The following is a 16589-nucleotide window of genomic DNA, read 5'->3' on the forward strand; positions in this document are numbered from 1 at the left end:
GACTTGAATCAACTAACTTGATTTTCTCCCATTGTAGATGTCTGGTTCAGACAACTATGATCTTCCCAAATCGCTTGGAACAAGCTTTACTCTTGAAGATGATGTCCCTCAACATCATGCTTCACTCCCTCCACCTCCTCCATTTATTCTCCCTGACCCACAAGCCCGGAGACTTGAAAGGTTCAAGGTCACTCAAGCTCTACTAGAAATGAAACATAAAGATGGAAGACCTGTGTGCACTCATGTCTTAGGAATGAAGTCACACATTGACAGATTGAGAATGTTGGGTGCTGTTATTTCAAGGAAGTTCGCTGTTGACTGGGTTCTTCAGTCACTTCCTGAGTCGTATGGTGAGTTTATTAAAGACTACCATATGACAGATCCTGACATAACCCTAATAGATCTTTCTTATTTGCTTGTTGCTGCTGAATCAGCAATGATTTGGCGCAATGGTCAAGCAAATATTGATGGAAGGTCTAATTCTCAAACTTCCATGGACATGGACAATGGTAACATTGGAAGTCCAGAAAAGCTTTCTCTTCCCAATGAAAAGGGATCGGCCTTGGTCAACCCGGTTGACCAAAAGGTAAAGGGAAAGGCTAAGTCTGTGATTGTCTCATGTACCATTCCCAAAGAGTCTATATGTTTTTATTGTCGTGAGAAGGGACATTGGAAGCGAAGCTGCCCTGAATACCTGAAATGTTTGAAAGCAAGTAGAGACAAAATGTTTGACTCGGCTTCAGGTAAGTCCACTATCTAACTTTGTTAAAATTCCTAATTGTTGATTCTTATTACATGATGTGACTAGGTTGCATCTTGATGTTTAGCAGGATTGAGCAAAAGGAAGGTTAAAATAAGAGTGTGTTGAATCTGATCACGAAGATGGATTTCTATCGCATGGTTCGAGGATCGGATTTTTGAGCTACTACTTAAAAGTTATGATAGATTGCTAGGAAATATGTAATATCATAGTTTTCATTTGAAGATGCATTATAAGGAATATTTTTCCGCATTTTATAAAGAAATAAAAGTTTTGTTTAGTTTATTTTATATTATATCCCCTTACAATGGCATTTATGGAAAATTGATGTATGTATGTTTCTAGCAATATTGGAAATATGAGTTTGATTCTCTCATTTGTGGTAGTGTCTGAATTTACCAAATGAGGAAAGGTTCTCATCACCCAAGCTTCAGTTAGACAGAAACTTGGAATCATACAAGTTGTATTGTATGATGAATGAGAATTCTCATCTTTGTAAAATTGAGACTAATTCATTGATCACATGCATATGTGAGCCAATTGAAGGACTAAGGAGTTAGGCACACTGGGTGTGTGCTAGTCAAGGTCCACCACAAAGATCGATTCGTCATGATTTACTACAGATTAGTAAATATGGTTATACTTATAAGGTTAAGTATAATTCTGTAACATTGGAAAAGTTTCAATGTATGGCAGAACGGATGAGAAGAATCAAATTTAGCAGAGAGATAAAAAGTTTCTCAAATCTGAAAAGATGGGAGAGTACTTTAGTATCATGTTTTATGATCATCTTAATGATTATGAAACCATATCACAAATTCATACTCTAAGGACATCTTAGTGCATTGTTATGACTAATATGAGGGGTCATGAATTGTTGGAATGGTTAAAATCAAGAAGATGGATCATACATGTTTTTATGATCAATGATTATGAAACCATATCACAAATTCATACTCTAAGGACATCTTAGTACATTGTTATGACTAAGATGAGGGGTCATGAATTGTTGGAATGGTTAAAATCAAGAAGATGGATCATACTTCGTTCGAAAAACAACTCTTAGAGTCATAATCCAAGATTGTAACATTGAGTGACATAAAGTAAGGTTTAAAACACTTATCAAATGTAGTGTAAAATGTTTTCTACTCCTGTACATTTGAAATTGGTAAGTTGTGATGTCTTGGATAAGACAAAGACCAACTAAGACCAATTGTGTGAAGTGTTTATCTTGATAAGAATCTGCACTATCCCTTGAATATTTGTTTTGTCAAGGAATAGTTCTTGACTAGGGAAACTTATATGTCAAGAGGACAGTGGGAGTCTTAAAGATCCTGAAAGGATTTCAAGATTTAATCAAGAGTAAAACCTGAGTTTTATCACTAGCACACGACTTAAGGTTTGAAACCTATTAAGTTGACATAATTCTTGTTTCTGTGTCTGTTCCTATTAAGTTGCCTATGCATATGAGTTCTGTTAGTTCTAAACTGTGTGCATAACAGCTTGGAAGCATTGGTGGGCCTTGTGCTACCAAATGACAAGAAATTAAGATTGAACAAGTTCAATCCATGTAAGGCTGAATTTATTACTAACCTTGTCTTGTGATTATGGTTTTGACAAATTCACATGGATAGAAACTCATACACTATAAAATCTAAGTGTCATAAGGTTTCTCTCCGATTCATGAAAATGATGGCGAGGAAATGCTTTCACTAAGAAGATTTTAAGTAGATAGCAATTGTGATGTTTGCATTCTCAAAGTCATTAGTGGAGCGTGTGTGGTTAACCGGCACACTAACATGAACTTGTAAGAAATGGCAAAGGCCTAAACAATTAAGACTATGATTACGACATCCCTTTTCATAGTTCTGGAAATTGTTTAGACACACATGTGAGCTATCTAAGAAAGGGTGTACGAATCTAAATTTCAGGAGTCCAGCTGATTTTCGAAAATATGTCAGAACTAGTGGGAGCATAAGTGTTATGCTGATAATCATCATGTTAGTAGGAGCATGATTATTATGTTTAGTGTTGCAAGTTAGCAATGTTAATTATAGAAAACCAAAAGTTTCAATTCGTAAAGTTGTAGGGGTTGAAAAGTTGTTTTGCTATAATTAAGGGAGAGGAAATTATACTTCATTTCAATTCTAAAAGCTTAGATTGAGTTTTTAATCATCTTTAGTCAAGGATTTATATATGTATTTTATGTTGGAATGGTTCAACTTAAAGAAATTCTATATATATTGCGTTATCAAAATTTGATTATGATTACGGCATCCCTCTTCATAGTTAAATTTTGAAAACATGGCAAATAAAAAATATTGTAGCAAAAGACTGGTCTAGTATCATGTCTTTATGTGAGACATCATGAATCGTGTCCCATATGCTTCGGATATAGGATCAATTTCATGTGCTTATGAATCGTGTCCCATATGCTTCGGATATAGGATCGATTTCATGTGCTATAATATTTATCCTTTCTAAATTTTCCAAATGCTTAGGGCATTAAGAAGGGAAAAGTCTAGAATTGGATATGACTAAAGTGATTAAGCAATTGTCGAGGACAATCTAAGGTTCTCCAAAGATTGGTTGCTCGGGGACAGTTGGAAGTAGGATATAAATTGTTGGAAAGGACCATATTGACATATTCTGAAAAGAGGTAACTCTTGTTCGGAAGTTATTCAATCTGTGTAAGATTAGAAAACCTTAGTGCAAGAAGGATGTTCAAAGCAATGTACTTTGAATATGAGACTTCGTTTCCATAGAGTTGATCTCCTTTGGAATACTCTGTAATGACTGTTGACAAGTTTTGTGACTTTGTGCATAATCATTACAAGAGGAACATTGCATAAAAGTTTAAAATCTAACAGTTTTTTTGGTAAATGGTAGGAATTAGGAATTTTTACATTTACAATAAGGATTTGGGATTGTGAAATGAGCATCATTGGAATCATGTTCAATTGATCTATTTCACAAAGTAAAGATCATAGACAAACATAGTGCGCATACTTGGAGTATGGCATAACTATTGTTTAGAAAAACAAAGTGTACATGCTAGGAGCATGGGACAACTGTTGTTTTTATTCAAGTATTAAGTTGATTATTTGAAACATTATACAATGAATAATGTGTAATCAATATGGTGATAAATAAAAGGTGGTTTTATTTATATTCAAAAGGGTTCTGAGACCATATTGGATTCGATTATTATTGTGTTTCACTTTGCATGTTTTGACTTCCAGAATAGCTAGGTTATTCTTTCCGAATGACTAAGTTATTTAAACACTCCACAGTCGTTCATATGTTGGAAGTAGGTATGAATTAAGACTGTCATGAATCGAGTTTGTAGATGGCTAAATGTGTTTAGTCATAGCAATGGTTGCTACAACATTCATGAGTACTCATAAGTTATGAGTATTGGAATTAACCCACGCTCACTTGTATCACTTCATGGAATTTATCTCGAGTGATCGTGAAACGGTAATATCATATAAGTCTTCAAACCTAGAGATATGAGTTGTTACCTATGAGTTGGTTGTGCATTGATTGCACGTAAACGCATCAGTAACTTGATGTTATAAAACGTGCCTTTGTGTATAATTCAACAAGTAGTAGAAACAAGTATATGAGTCGAAGTTTATCTGTTCCTTCTAGTCCTTGGAGGATTAGAAGCGATATCTGGGCCCCTCGATGATTTTGTTTTGACCTATGTACCGGGCCCGGTCAGAACCTAATTGATGTGTTCAATTTAGTTCTTTGTCAAACAAATCGGAAATCGGGAAACAAACTGCTGGACAATAAGTACGACGTTGTTCCATGTATTTGTCCGGCTGATATCATGAGAACAGAGGATTATATGATCACTTATCTAAAATGGCGCTTCATAGTTCAACAGAGTTTTCGAGAGCTACGATTGTTGGTTGGTTCCTGAAGTAACATACGCAAATACAGTTATTAGACTTATCCAAGTGGGAGACTGTTGGATAAGGTGTCTAAGTCCATAACTTATTTGGTATATACTTGACCCGACCCGGCATGGTCCATTTGGGTTGCACTTCACCCAAACTGTTTATGGATAATTTTATGAGAATTGTATACTTACGATTTATTAATATATTATAAGTTATAATATATTAATATAAAGTCATGTTATTTAATTAGTTTTAATCTTGAATTAATTATGAATTGGTTTAGTGATTAAAAGGAAGACTAATTAAATCATGGGCTATTATATTTATATGGTGTGGGCTAATGCTCATTTGTTAATGGGCTAAGCTTATATGGAAGTCCATGGATGATCCATGGAGCTTTTAACCCATGGATCCTTGGAAGAGGAAAAGACATGGGTTATTAGGGTTTCACCCTAACCATGCACACTATATAAACAAGCTCATGTTGCATGAAATAACACCCTAGTGTGTGTGTGTAATAGTGGTGGCCGATTTCTAAGTGTTAGTATACTCTCTCATACATTTTCCAAGTTTGTGGTGATTTGTGATTTCCATTTGAGGCATTCATATTATTGGTGCTTGGCTCTCAAACTCCAAGGAATCAACAATCAACAAAAGGTATGTAATTCATCTAGTTCTTTTATGTTTAAAAGTACCCCATGCCATGCTAGATAGGTTATAAACCTTGGAAAATAATATTTTGCATGTACCTTAGACAAACATAGATCCAAGGTTTATTAGGGTTGCATGTACACTTAGGAAGTGTTAGAATGCTCAAAACCCAACAATCTCATCCCAAAGGCTCCTAAGTGTCGTATAGTAGGCCGAAACAGAATTGTTACCTTGTCTTGTTATGGTGAGCTTTTGTTTCAATTCGTACGCACGGGGATCACTCTCTTTACCGAAACGTTCCTTTAGATCAGGCCAAATTTCTGCTGAGGTATTGGCGTATTTGACACTGCCTCTGATGGTCTTCTCCATGGATGTCGTCAGCCACCCCTTTATCATGGCATCACATCGCATCCATGGCATGTAGGTGTTGTCCTTTTCATCAGGCTTCGGAATGGTTCCGTCTACAAATCCCATCTTGTTCTTTGCAAACAGGAAGTTTGCCATCTCTTGGATCCAATCACTGTAATTGCTGTCGGTGAGGGGATCGTTGGTCTGCATCTGTCTTGGTGAGTTGGAGGCATGTATGTAATAGGGTGAGCTACTGTCAATTGTTTCATTCTTGGGGTTTGATGTTCCTTCGCTGGTCATGGCGCCGGACTTAGGGTTGACAATTTATTTGGGTATCCCGCTCTGATACCATGAAGAATTTGGTATCAAAACCGATCAATTAAAGTTTATAAAAGTTCCAGAATAAATACATGGAGATTTCCTATAACTAAGGAGGAAAACAGCTATCTACCTAATACATAGGAAGAGATAAAAACGTAAATGGGATAAAGAGATAACAATTAATTAATTTCAACAGGCTAGTATAGTCTTTTGCCTACTGATTGTTTAATTGATTGATTGTATGATATGTCAACATATTATGTTTGAGGGTTTGATGGTGGATCGACACTAGAGCCATTAACCGATGTTGATGACTAGACATGCACTAGAGTTGTTAGTCGTCGTTGATGACTAGACGTGCACTAGATTTGTTAGTCACCGTTGATCAGGTGGATCGAAACTAGAGTTGAGAGCCTTTGATTGTATGCATTTATGTTTCTATTGTGTTATGTATTATTTTATGGAACTCCCTAAACTTTATGCTTAAAGTTCTTGATTTAATGTTTTTCAGGTAGTTCCTCTGATTGGGGAGGTGTCGGCTTGAATATACGACGTGTGCATCACTATTATTTTATCTCAGACTATTGTTGTTATAATGATTTAATATATTTTGGCCCTGACATGATCTTTGGAACACAATTTATTACTTTATCTTTTTATGAAAGTGTTTGAAATTGTTTACTTATATTTTTAAATGAAAAAAAATTAGCTTAACTTTTGGGACGTTACAATTTTTTTGTTTGACATATGAGATTTATGAACTGATTTATCATTTTTATTAGTTTTTTTGCTATTATTTAATTTTATCTACAATTCTATTGTTTGAACTTGAATGCGTCTTCTTGTTGATTTAAGTTTTATGAGATTGAATTATCAGATTAAGTTGTTCAAGCTTTGAGTTTTGAAAATACTTTTTGATGGAGAAGTTAAAAAAAAAACATCAAAGTGATGTTGAAAATAAGGATGCTTGCAAGATGTTCAATTTAATGTCTCAAAGAACTCACATCTTGGAAAATTTGATTCTCAAATATTTTTTTTGTTGTTTTCATTTATTTATATGTAAAAATATTGATATAGTTGTTTTATAAGAACAATGAATAGTTTTTCTTGGAGATAACTTGTTTGACAAAATGATAGATACATTTAACATATCAAAAAAAAAAGTTTGTATCATAACATTACGTTATGATAAAAATCAATGATTTTGGACTTAATGAGTTATCGTGTAACATCCCAAAAATCAAGGTAACATTTTCATTTTTAAAATCCAGCGAAAAAACCATAATTGTTTACAAAACATAATTCCCAAAAGTAATAATCACGAATCAGAGTATCCCAAAATCAAATATCTTAAAATCAGAAAAATGTGCACGACCACGCCTTTACTTTTCCTTAGTCATCTGAAGTACCTGAAACATAAAACTTAAACTGTAAGCCAAAGCTTAGTGAGTTTCCCCAAAGTACCACACACAACCAATACATATAACATCATGTATATATGAGCCTTCAGCCCGAATGGACCGCTTCGCAGGGACTACAACCTATCTAGACCGCTCTCTGGGCATTCGGCCTGACTGGACCGTCTCATAGGCCTTCAGTGTATCCGAACCGTCCCGAGTATCTTGGCCTTCAGCACAAAGCAGGGTCTCCTCAACCCAACAAATCATAAGATGTCGACATATACTATAACAATCAATAACTAGCAAGACCGGCAATCATACATATCTATATATATGTGCATATTTAATTACATACTTCATACATTATTTTAATGACAAAATTGTAAAAATGGTCCCTGTGGTTGGCAAATTTATGTGTTTTTGGTCCAAAACGAAATGTTGGTGCACCACTGGTCCAGAATGAGATCTTTCTATTGTTTTTGGTCCCTATACACTTGAAAAGACGATTTTTCCCTTAAAACTTATATTTTTAATTTTCTTTAATTGCTGAAACACATATGTTAATTTAATTTATATTTTTTTTAACTTGAAAAAAATAAAAATAAAAAGGGGTCTACCCACAATTTCTCTTTCCCTCTCTCTAAAAAAAAACGCACACACGCACTCAAGAAAGAACATATCACCACGAGTGGCCGCCACCATCACCACCGATTGCTACCACCATTCGCCACCATCTCCATTGACTGCCAACATTGTCCACCATAAACATCCAATCCCACCCTCACCCTATCTTTCCTTCCTCATGTCCAATAAAACTTCCCCATCAACATTGCCCTTCTAATGGATTGGATCTGTCCCTACCTAAATGTCGCCACCACCATCTTTCAACGATTAGGGTTTTCATCTGGCGCCACCATCGCCTTAGCATTGTTCAACAGAGGAGCTCCGCTTTTCATCAGACCACCCAAATCCTCCATCGTGAAACCCTAAAAATTTTCCAATATTACCCCTGTAAACCACTGTTCTTGTCGATGATGAAGGTTAGATCGACATCCCCCAGATCGGATACTAGCGACGATGATGGAAGATAGATCGGTTTGGCGATGGCTATAATGGTATGAGGGAACTTTAATTTTATCGGTGGTTTTGTGGTTCTCAAGATCCGCACATATAAATGGGGAAATGAGAAGGAAATCGTGTGGATGGGTCTAAGTGGTGACGGGAGAGAGATAGAGCAAACAGGGGTGGTCGGACCTAGAGTTTGGTCTCATTTTTCAGCAAGGAGGAAGGTCGTCTGATAATGGTGGTGATGTCTAAAATCTGAAATTAAAAAAATGGGAGGAACAGACAGTGGTATAGAGAAAGAATTTTTAAGCTTGAAAAACCAAATCGAAAACGATTTTCAGATTCGATTTTAGTGGAAATTTCGATGTGGACTTTAATTTTCAGATTTAAGTTCACCAGGAAGCAGCGTTGTTGTTAATCGACTCAGCCATCAACAACTCCATCGATCTGGGTGGAGGTCGATGCAGGTGGAGAAGGAAATGGGTGAAGATGGAGGTTTAGGATGACAATCGTCTTGAAGGCATAGGAGATGAAGATGCAGACACTGGAAAAATCTCCATCGGAAAAGCTTGCTCCGACAAAGTCGACGCCGGTGAAGCCAAGGTTCAAGCAGAAGATTTGGTGGTGGCGATGTGGGTTTGAATTTGTTTTTGGTGCTGATGGTTCCAACTGGGAAGATAACATCTGAGAGAGAGAGAGAGAGAGGTTGGTTTATTTTGTTTTTGTTTTTCCTTTTATTATAAGAATAAGAAAATATAATTACTTAAGGGACATATTAGTCATTTTAGGTGGGATGTGGACCAAAAACACATGAAAATACAACCATATGGATCAAAACCACACAAGGTATCTAAAATTGGACCAGTGGTGCACCAACATTTCGTTTTAGACCAAAACTACAAAATTTTGCCAACCACAGGGACCATTTTTGCAATTTTGTCTATTTTAATACTTTTTGCTATATTTATGCTCATTATAGAACAAAAGGTACTTAATTTGTTTAAAGCGTGTTTTGTAGCAACAAAGACATGCTCAGGATCAAAAGGAAGATCTTGCGGTGCTGGAAGCGGAAAAATGGATAAAAATCAAAGAAGTCTTAAAACCGGAAAACCACATCGTGGTGATCTCAACATGACGTGGTGATTGGTGAAATCCCGATTGTATAGTAACTTGGCGATTATGTATTTTTAATGAAGACCACGTCGTCGTGGCGGTAAACCATGACGTGGTGGGTCAGATTCAGGATCTATAAATATGACGATTATTCTCTCATCCAGGAGGGATGTTCTGAGTTGTATTCGACCTTTTGAGACTATAAAGGTGCTACAACACAGATGAGGCTCAGATTTCGATTGAATATTAGATTTTGAAGAGAATTGAGGCAATAATACTTCTTAAAACTTATTTACTTCGTTCTTCATTATGATTTTCATTGTGAACTTCGTTTTTAAGTGTTTGTTTTCAGAAATCATGGGCTAATGTAACATCCCCTAATTTCTCGGTCAGAAAAGACCGATTTAGTTTATGCTTTTTAAAATCAAATCAGAGAAATCTTTATAAAAGATGTTGCGGAATTGGTCCCCAAAACAAAATATGATAAAAGTTTGTCAAAACCTTTCTTTAAGAAATATATAATTTCATTTCATATCAAAACTTCGGGATGTCATGTACCGATACAGACCAAAAGCATAAACAAGACATTATAAGCCTTTCAACAGTTATTTACAACTACTGGCCTATAATCCAAAAATCTCACGTCATCCTCCGACTAAGCTCGGGGTCCTCTACCTGTAACATAAAAAGCTGAGTGGGTCAGGCTTGGGAGCCTGGTGAGCATATAGGGTTTTCAACCCACAGTAATAACAAACTTATTAAGTTCATCAATCAACAATAACCCTGATTACCCATTTCCCGTTATCCTCACTTTACGTCCCTAAACACTTATCACAAGGGACCTAGCCTAAAGAATATCATCGGGATAGACACTACTGCTAAGGGGTTTCCTCAGCCATACATGTCCTAAATGCAACCATGGGGGGGATGGAGTACAGCGAATGAGCACCCAAGTTCATTAACACCTAAGGTTGCGGGCCTGCTAGCGTTTCCCACTGGACTGTCTAGAAAAGTCCATGGTCGTCATCCAAATTCCGCTAGATGACTGAATCACAAATCACATCGAGGCCTCTCATCACTTTATTTTATCACACACCAACTATCTACCCATGTTCTACCCAACATATTTGTAGATAAAAATATATATACACTTTAAAACTTGTATAAAACATCAACTCAACAGTCACCTCAAATAAACAATTAATATATTTACACATAGCACGTATTTTAAGGTAAATACTTCATATTTATGTGTAAAATGAAAGTGACTATACACTCACTTGATTTGATGATAATCGGGCAACAATTCGTTTCCTAAAACGTTCGTTTCTAATAAAACCGGGAGTTTTATTCAGAAACCGGGCTCTGCGAGGGTCGGGCTTTGAAACCGAAAAGATAAATTTTCCAGGCTTCTCGGGCTCTTCGCGGCGTATTCCGGGGGTTATAATCGATACCGGGGCTTTGGGGAATGTTAAGATGAAGAAAATATGGAAAAGGGGCTAAATATGGCAAAATTCCAAAACTAACCGAGAAGGCTCGCATACCCTTCTATTTATAGGGTCCGAAGTCGGTTCAGGAGGTGGGGTCCGCAGGCGAGGGTGCGCAGGTGCTCGCACATGGGCTGCGCGTGCGAGGCCTCGATGTCGCCTCCTGATTGGACCGCGGCCTAGGGTCCGAAGTAGGTGGTTCGTGGCTCTCTCGCGAAGGCTCGGACACGTGAAAGAGGACACGTGTCGGACAGGAATTGGACCGCTTTAGTAGCTCGTATGGCTCAGCAGTTTTTCGGACACGTGGCATGCTCTAAGCGAAGGTGACGTGGCCGAAGCCACCTATGCGAAATTTCTCGGTTTTCGCATCAAAACTTCTAAAATCCATAACTTTAGCATACGAGCTCCGTTTTTGACGTTCTTTATATGCACGCGTAGGTAAAATTACGCTCTACAACTTTCGTTTAGACTTTGTCGGCTAATTTTGACTTTAATTTTTAAATTATTATTTTTAACAGACCGGGATAGGAAATCCGTTAAAAATTCATAACTTATTCATCCGACGTCCGTTTTCGTCAGACTTTTTACCGTTGTGCTACTAATGACGAGACCTTCGATTCTCGTTTAGGTCGTATCGGCTAAAAATCACTCGATCTAAAATTCGAGTTTTTAGCTGTCTATTGCTAAGCTGAAACTTCGAAAAATCATAACTTCCTCATACGAAGTCAGATTTGGGTGTTCTTTTTATACCTACTGTCGGTTTAACGAACACTACGAGTTTCGTTTAGATCACTAAGGCCAAAAAGTAGTTTATCAAAAACTCACTTTTTACGACATTCGGCCCCGTGCCGGTTTGTCGCGAAACTTCGACAGGTCATAACTTCTTCGTTATAACTCGGATTTCGGCATTCTTTATATATCCGTAATCCTTGTCACACCCACTACAAGATTCTTAATAGATATCGGTTTATCTAAAATTTAATTTTGACGCTCATTTTTTATTCTTAATTAATTAAGCCCTAATAATTAAACATAAAACACATAATTCACATAATATTCACATAATTCTTTTTTATTTATTCAAAATGAGTTACAAAGGTTAACCTAGACTATAATGTCAATATTAATGCCTAGCCTAGAAACACGGGCATTACAGCTAAGAACCCTAACTTCTATTTAGAGTAGATGATCATTATGACTATGTGTTGATTTATTGGATTTTGGATTGTTGTTAGTTGCTTATTTGTTATGATAGCTTGTTAAAGCTCCTTTTGTGTTAATGACAACTACTTCTTATGTTTATTGCTGAGTTTTTCTGAATTGGATGATCGTTCTTATTTGGTAAACTTGAATCTTATAAATTTGTGACTGTCAAAGTTATAAGACTATTGTTTTGATCATAAACCTAGCGTTAAATAAGAAGAATAGGTAAATTAATGTGGAAGCTAATGTGTGGTAATCATTCATGTATTGAATTTATGTTATTATCTATTAATGTCAATCATAGTTCAAGTCTAGCATAACTCGAATTAAATACTAGTAATCTTATCTATTTGTTCACCTGATCAATGCATGAACGAATTAGTTTTACTAAAGGATTACTCTTTTGATTTTAATGTTTAGTCAACTTTGGAATCGGTAAGCAATAATCAACTTAATCCATTGCACTTATCCAAGAAATCAACCATAAGAGTATTGTGAATCGAATATAAACGGAAATCACTTTAATATCTTGTCTTAATACTTAATTTGAATTGCTTTTGTTAGTTTAATTGCTTTGGTAATAATAGTTTTAAGTTTCTAGACTTGCAAAACTAGAAAAATCCTCTTTTAAATTAATTGTTTGAATTAGTTAACATTTAGTAGTATTTTAGCTAATATTTCCATTTCGTGTGTTTGATACCTTACTTACCTGAACTATCCTACTATTCGATTAGGTACATTGTCTATTGCGTATTAGTTAGTCTAGATTAGTTGGTATATTACTTAGTACATAAAGTATGTATCAAGTTTTTGGCGCTGTTGCCGAGGAACGGTTCAAATTTTAGTTAATTGTTATTTCCTATTTGTTTCGATCATTTATGTGAAATTTATTTCACATAAAGTTTAAATTTTTTCGATTTTAATTCTTATTTTTATTGCGTAACCACGACGTGACGGTTTCTCTCCATGACGTGGTTGACGACTTGACAGTTTTTTGTTTATTATTTTTTGTTCCTTTTTACGCGTTGGTTTTTTTGTTTTTTGACAGTCAATGGGTGCATACAAGAAGCAAGTGTGCAGCGATCAAGGATCAGGACTTGCTCCACCAGAAATTCTAGCAGAAACCGAATTTGAGCTTAAGGGCCATATTGTAGGGATACTCAAGGTCATTCCATTTTCCGGAAAAGATTATGAAGACGCATTTAATCACATCAGAGAGGTCAAGGACATTGCCAATTACTTCAATGTTCAAAATGTCACGCGAGAAGTAGTTTTGCTTAGAATGCTCCCACTAAGCTTCAGGGAGATGCAATAATTTGGCTGAAATCCCTTGCATCTGGATCAATTACTACTTGGACGAATCTACGTGGAGCTTTCATTGAGCAATTCATTCCACCATCAAAAATATCCAAGCTCAAGAAAAGGATAGCAAATTTCCAACAATATGATGATGAGTCTTTGTTTGAAGCGTGACATTTATATGTTTTATTAACAATATTAATAATACAAGTTCAAAAAATAGTATTCTTATTTATATTTTTAATAATAATAATAATAATAATAATAATAACACCAACAATAAGAGTTTTGTTTGCAGAAAAATCCTAAAATTTTTCTTTACAGAAAAGTCATAATATTTTTGTCTATAGAAAAATCCCAATATTTTTGTTTAGTTTACGAAATAGTCCCAAATTTATTTCGTACCGGTTTCAACCGGTCAAAAAGGATTAAAGTCTTTTTCGTAAATATTGAGATTTTTCTGACAATTTCCCATTTAAAAGATAAAAAACAATTTCATTATAATAATTCATTATTTTTCTTATTTTTTTATAAATTCAAAGTTTTCAAATATTTTGACATTTATATTTAATTTTTTTTTAAATTAACAAATGAAATAAATGGATGTCAATACTAATATATAAATTAGCCACGGTAAAACAGGATAATATTAGTTACATGGATATAAAATTTTAGTTTTGCCCTTATTTTATTTTCACTACCTACGTTCATTTCTCTTCTTGCCTTGCGAGCATAGAAGAATCACAAACACTAAATCTAGATCGGCGAAGCAGGTATGTTGCTTGATTTCGCTCTACCTTTAACATGTCGTTCCCTCTGATTTTGTTTGCCTCTCTTTGCTTGGAACTCAAGTAAATAATCATGGTTTTTGTGACTTTTTAGGGTTTTTTTATTGGTACTGCGCATCAATCTTTTGATTTGTATTTATAATAGTTATTATTTTTGGCTGGCTCTGCACATGTTGAGCCTAACGCAATGCATGGGTGTTTGGATTGATGATTTAAATGTTCACAAATGGAAATTTGATCTTTAGTTCAATGCATATCGATTGAAGGCAAACAGACAACAAGCTGGGCCGCTAGCCCTTTAGTTCTGTGTATTTCGCGTTTTGTAGCCATTCAGTTAATACCAAAATCTTTTTATGCCGTAAATGTTGACAACAGTCGAATTCTTCACTGCTGCAATATGATTTAATTTGAAAAGGACAATGTCATTCAATTTTTTTAGGGTTTAGTTTTTCTCATCACGTCCATATCCTGGTATGCTTGTGATTTACCGATGAAATTTGTTTGAATATGTAATACCCATTTTTCTGAATGTGATTTAGTCAGTTGTTTGATTATCTTTTGCTCTATTATTGTTGCGGATTAAACGATAGTTATGGTTTTGTTGATTTAGGGTAGATTTTTTTTTTCGGCCAAGTTGAAGACGGTGGCAGGTGGTGGTGGTGAAACGTTATCTTCACAGGATTTTGGGTTACGATTTTAATTTTCTAATTAACAAAAAAAAGAAAAAAAGAAATCGTTGTTACATTTCGCCACTGATTGGCCATTTTGTTCTTTCCGCTATTGGATTTACAACCTACATCGAGCAGCTTCTTGTTACGTTATGCCACTGTCCACATTATTGTTTTGGCTATATGATCATTTTACTTTACACCACTGATTGGAAAGTGTTTAATTTTTAATCGCATTAGTGGTTCTTTTAGAATCAGTATTTACTATATTCACGTTAATTTAATTATGATTGAATAGATCTACCGAGTATTTTCAGTGGTCATGGCAAATAACAACACCGACCAAGTGCCTCCTCGTGTGCTTGTGAATAGGATGTCAGACCAAGCTGTTTTTCCGACTGGATTTATTCTCTCAAGGTATGTTAATTACTGTTCCTTTTTGCAAGTCAGAACTCAGAACCTAGTTGCAAGTTGATATTGACTTCGTTAGGTCTACATTTTTTTATAGTTGCAAATCAGAAAATTACTAGGTAACATAACTAATTGGATTTTGATAGAGAACGGCATATAATATCATTTTTTACCGTTCTATTTTATTTTTGGAACCAGTTCAAAGACGCTCACCATACCACCTAAGTGGTGGGATCAGACACAGGTTCCCACAGACTTAAGGTTCAATGTGCCTGTGGGAGTATCTTTTGAGATTGGTAAACATTTTATTGCAACTTTTTATTTGTGATATTAATTACTTAACGGTTGTTATATAAATACAATCGTTTAAATACTTTGTAGCTCCTATACCTGATGTATTGCCACAATCCATTAAAGTTATGGGATGTATTAGTCCCCTCAAAGAGGCTCCAGTTTCGGTCACTATCGTCAATGACTCGGGTTCAGACTTTGAAATTAAAGCGGGCGATCAAATCGCACGGATGCATACGTTGTGTGCAATCGAACCAGAATTGGTTGATGTCACCTCCAACTGATTAATCAACCAACGGGGAACTATTAATGCATTATGCAATGCTATTCAATAGCTGCTCCTTGATATGTTACCTTAACATAATATCCTTTCGAGTACTCACATAAACTTTGCGTGGTTTTCTAGTATTATTATGCACTTTTGAATAATATAAATAGAATAATGTTGGTGTAATGTATATAAATTAACATATTATTATTATTATTATTATTATTATTATTATTATTATTATGGAAAAATGACACATACGACCTATGAACTTTTTAAGATTTACCATTTTAGTCACTAACCTTTTTTAGTGGCTTTATGAGGGAACGAACTTTATTTTGTCGGATCAATTACGTCATTATGTCAATTGTGAACAATGTTCTAAAAACCGGTTTGAACCGGCCGGTCGAACCGGTTGGACCGGGAACCGGGAGAGGGAGCAGTTCAACTATCACCGGTTTTATATTTATTTCTGAACCGGATTGAACCGGCCGGTTTTAGAAAAACCCGGTTGAACCGGTCAAAATAAACCGGTTAAACCTAATAAAACCACATGAAAAAGAACCATTTACATAATAAACTTTGGTGATTTTTTTCAAATCTAT

The 16589-nt window shown here is 35.4% G+C and overlaps 2 protein-coding genes across 2 annotated transcripts; one reads left to right on the top strand and one right to left on the bottom strand.

Annotated features, from left to right (window-relative positions):
* Positions 1–5484: 5484 nt before the first annotated feature.
* LOC145164624 (uncharacterized) lies at positions 5485–5880 on the bottom strand. The gene has a single exon (XM_079083330.1). It carries the CDS (start codon positions 5878–5880, stop codon positions 5485–5487), a length of 396 nt encoding a protein of 131 aa, XP_078939456.1.
* An 8370-nt stretch (positions 5881–14250) lies between these two features.
* LOC145162965 (deoxyuridine 5'-triphosphate nucleotidohydrolase-like) lies at positions 14251–16218 on the top strand. Its single transcript, XM_079081918.1, has 4 exons — positions 14251–14331; positions 15313–15431; positions 15624–15721; positions 15807–16218. Exons 2-4 carry the CDS (start codon positions 15337–15339, stop codon positions 15998–16000), a joined length of 387 nt encoding a protein of 128 aa, XP_078938044.1. The 5' UTR covers positions 14251–14331; positions 15313–15336; the 3' UTR covers positions 16001–16218.
* The last annotated feature ends 371 nt before the right edge of the window (positions 16219–16589 follow it).

Source organism: Lactuca virosa, chromosome 3, assembly GCF_052849685.1.
Source record: "Lactuca virosa cultivar CGN04683 chromosome 3, Lactuca_virosa_CGN04683_v6, whole genome shotgun sequence".
In the NCBI taxonomy this organism is placed as follows: domain Eukaryota; kingdom Viridiplantae; phylum Streptophyta; class Magnoliopsida; order Asterales; family Asteraceae; genus Lactuca; species Lactuca virosa.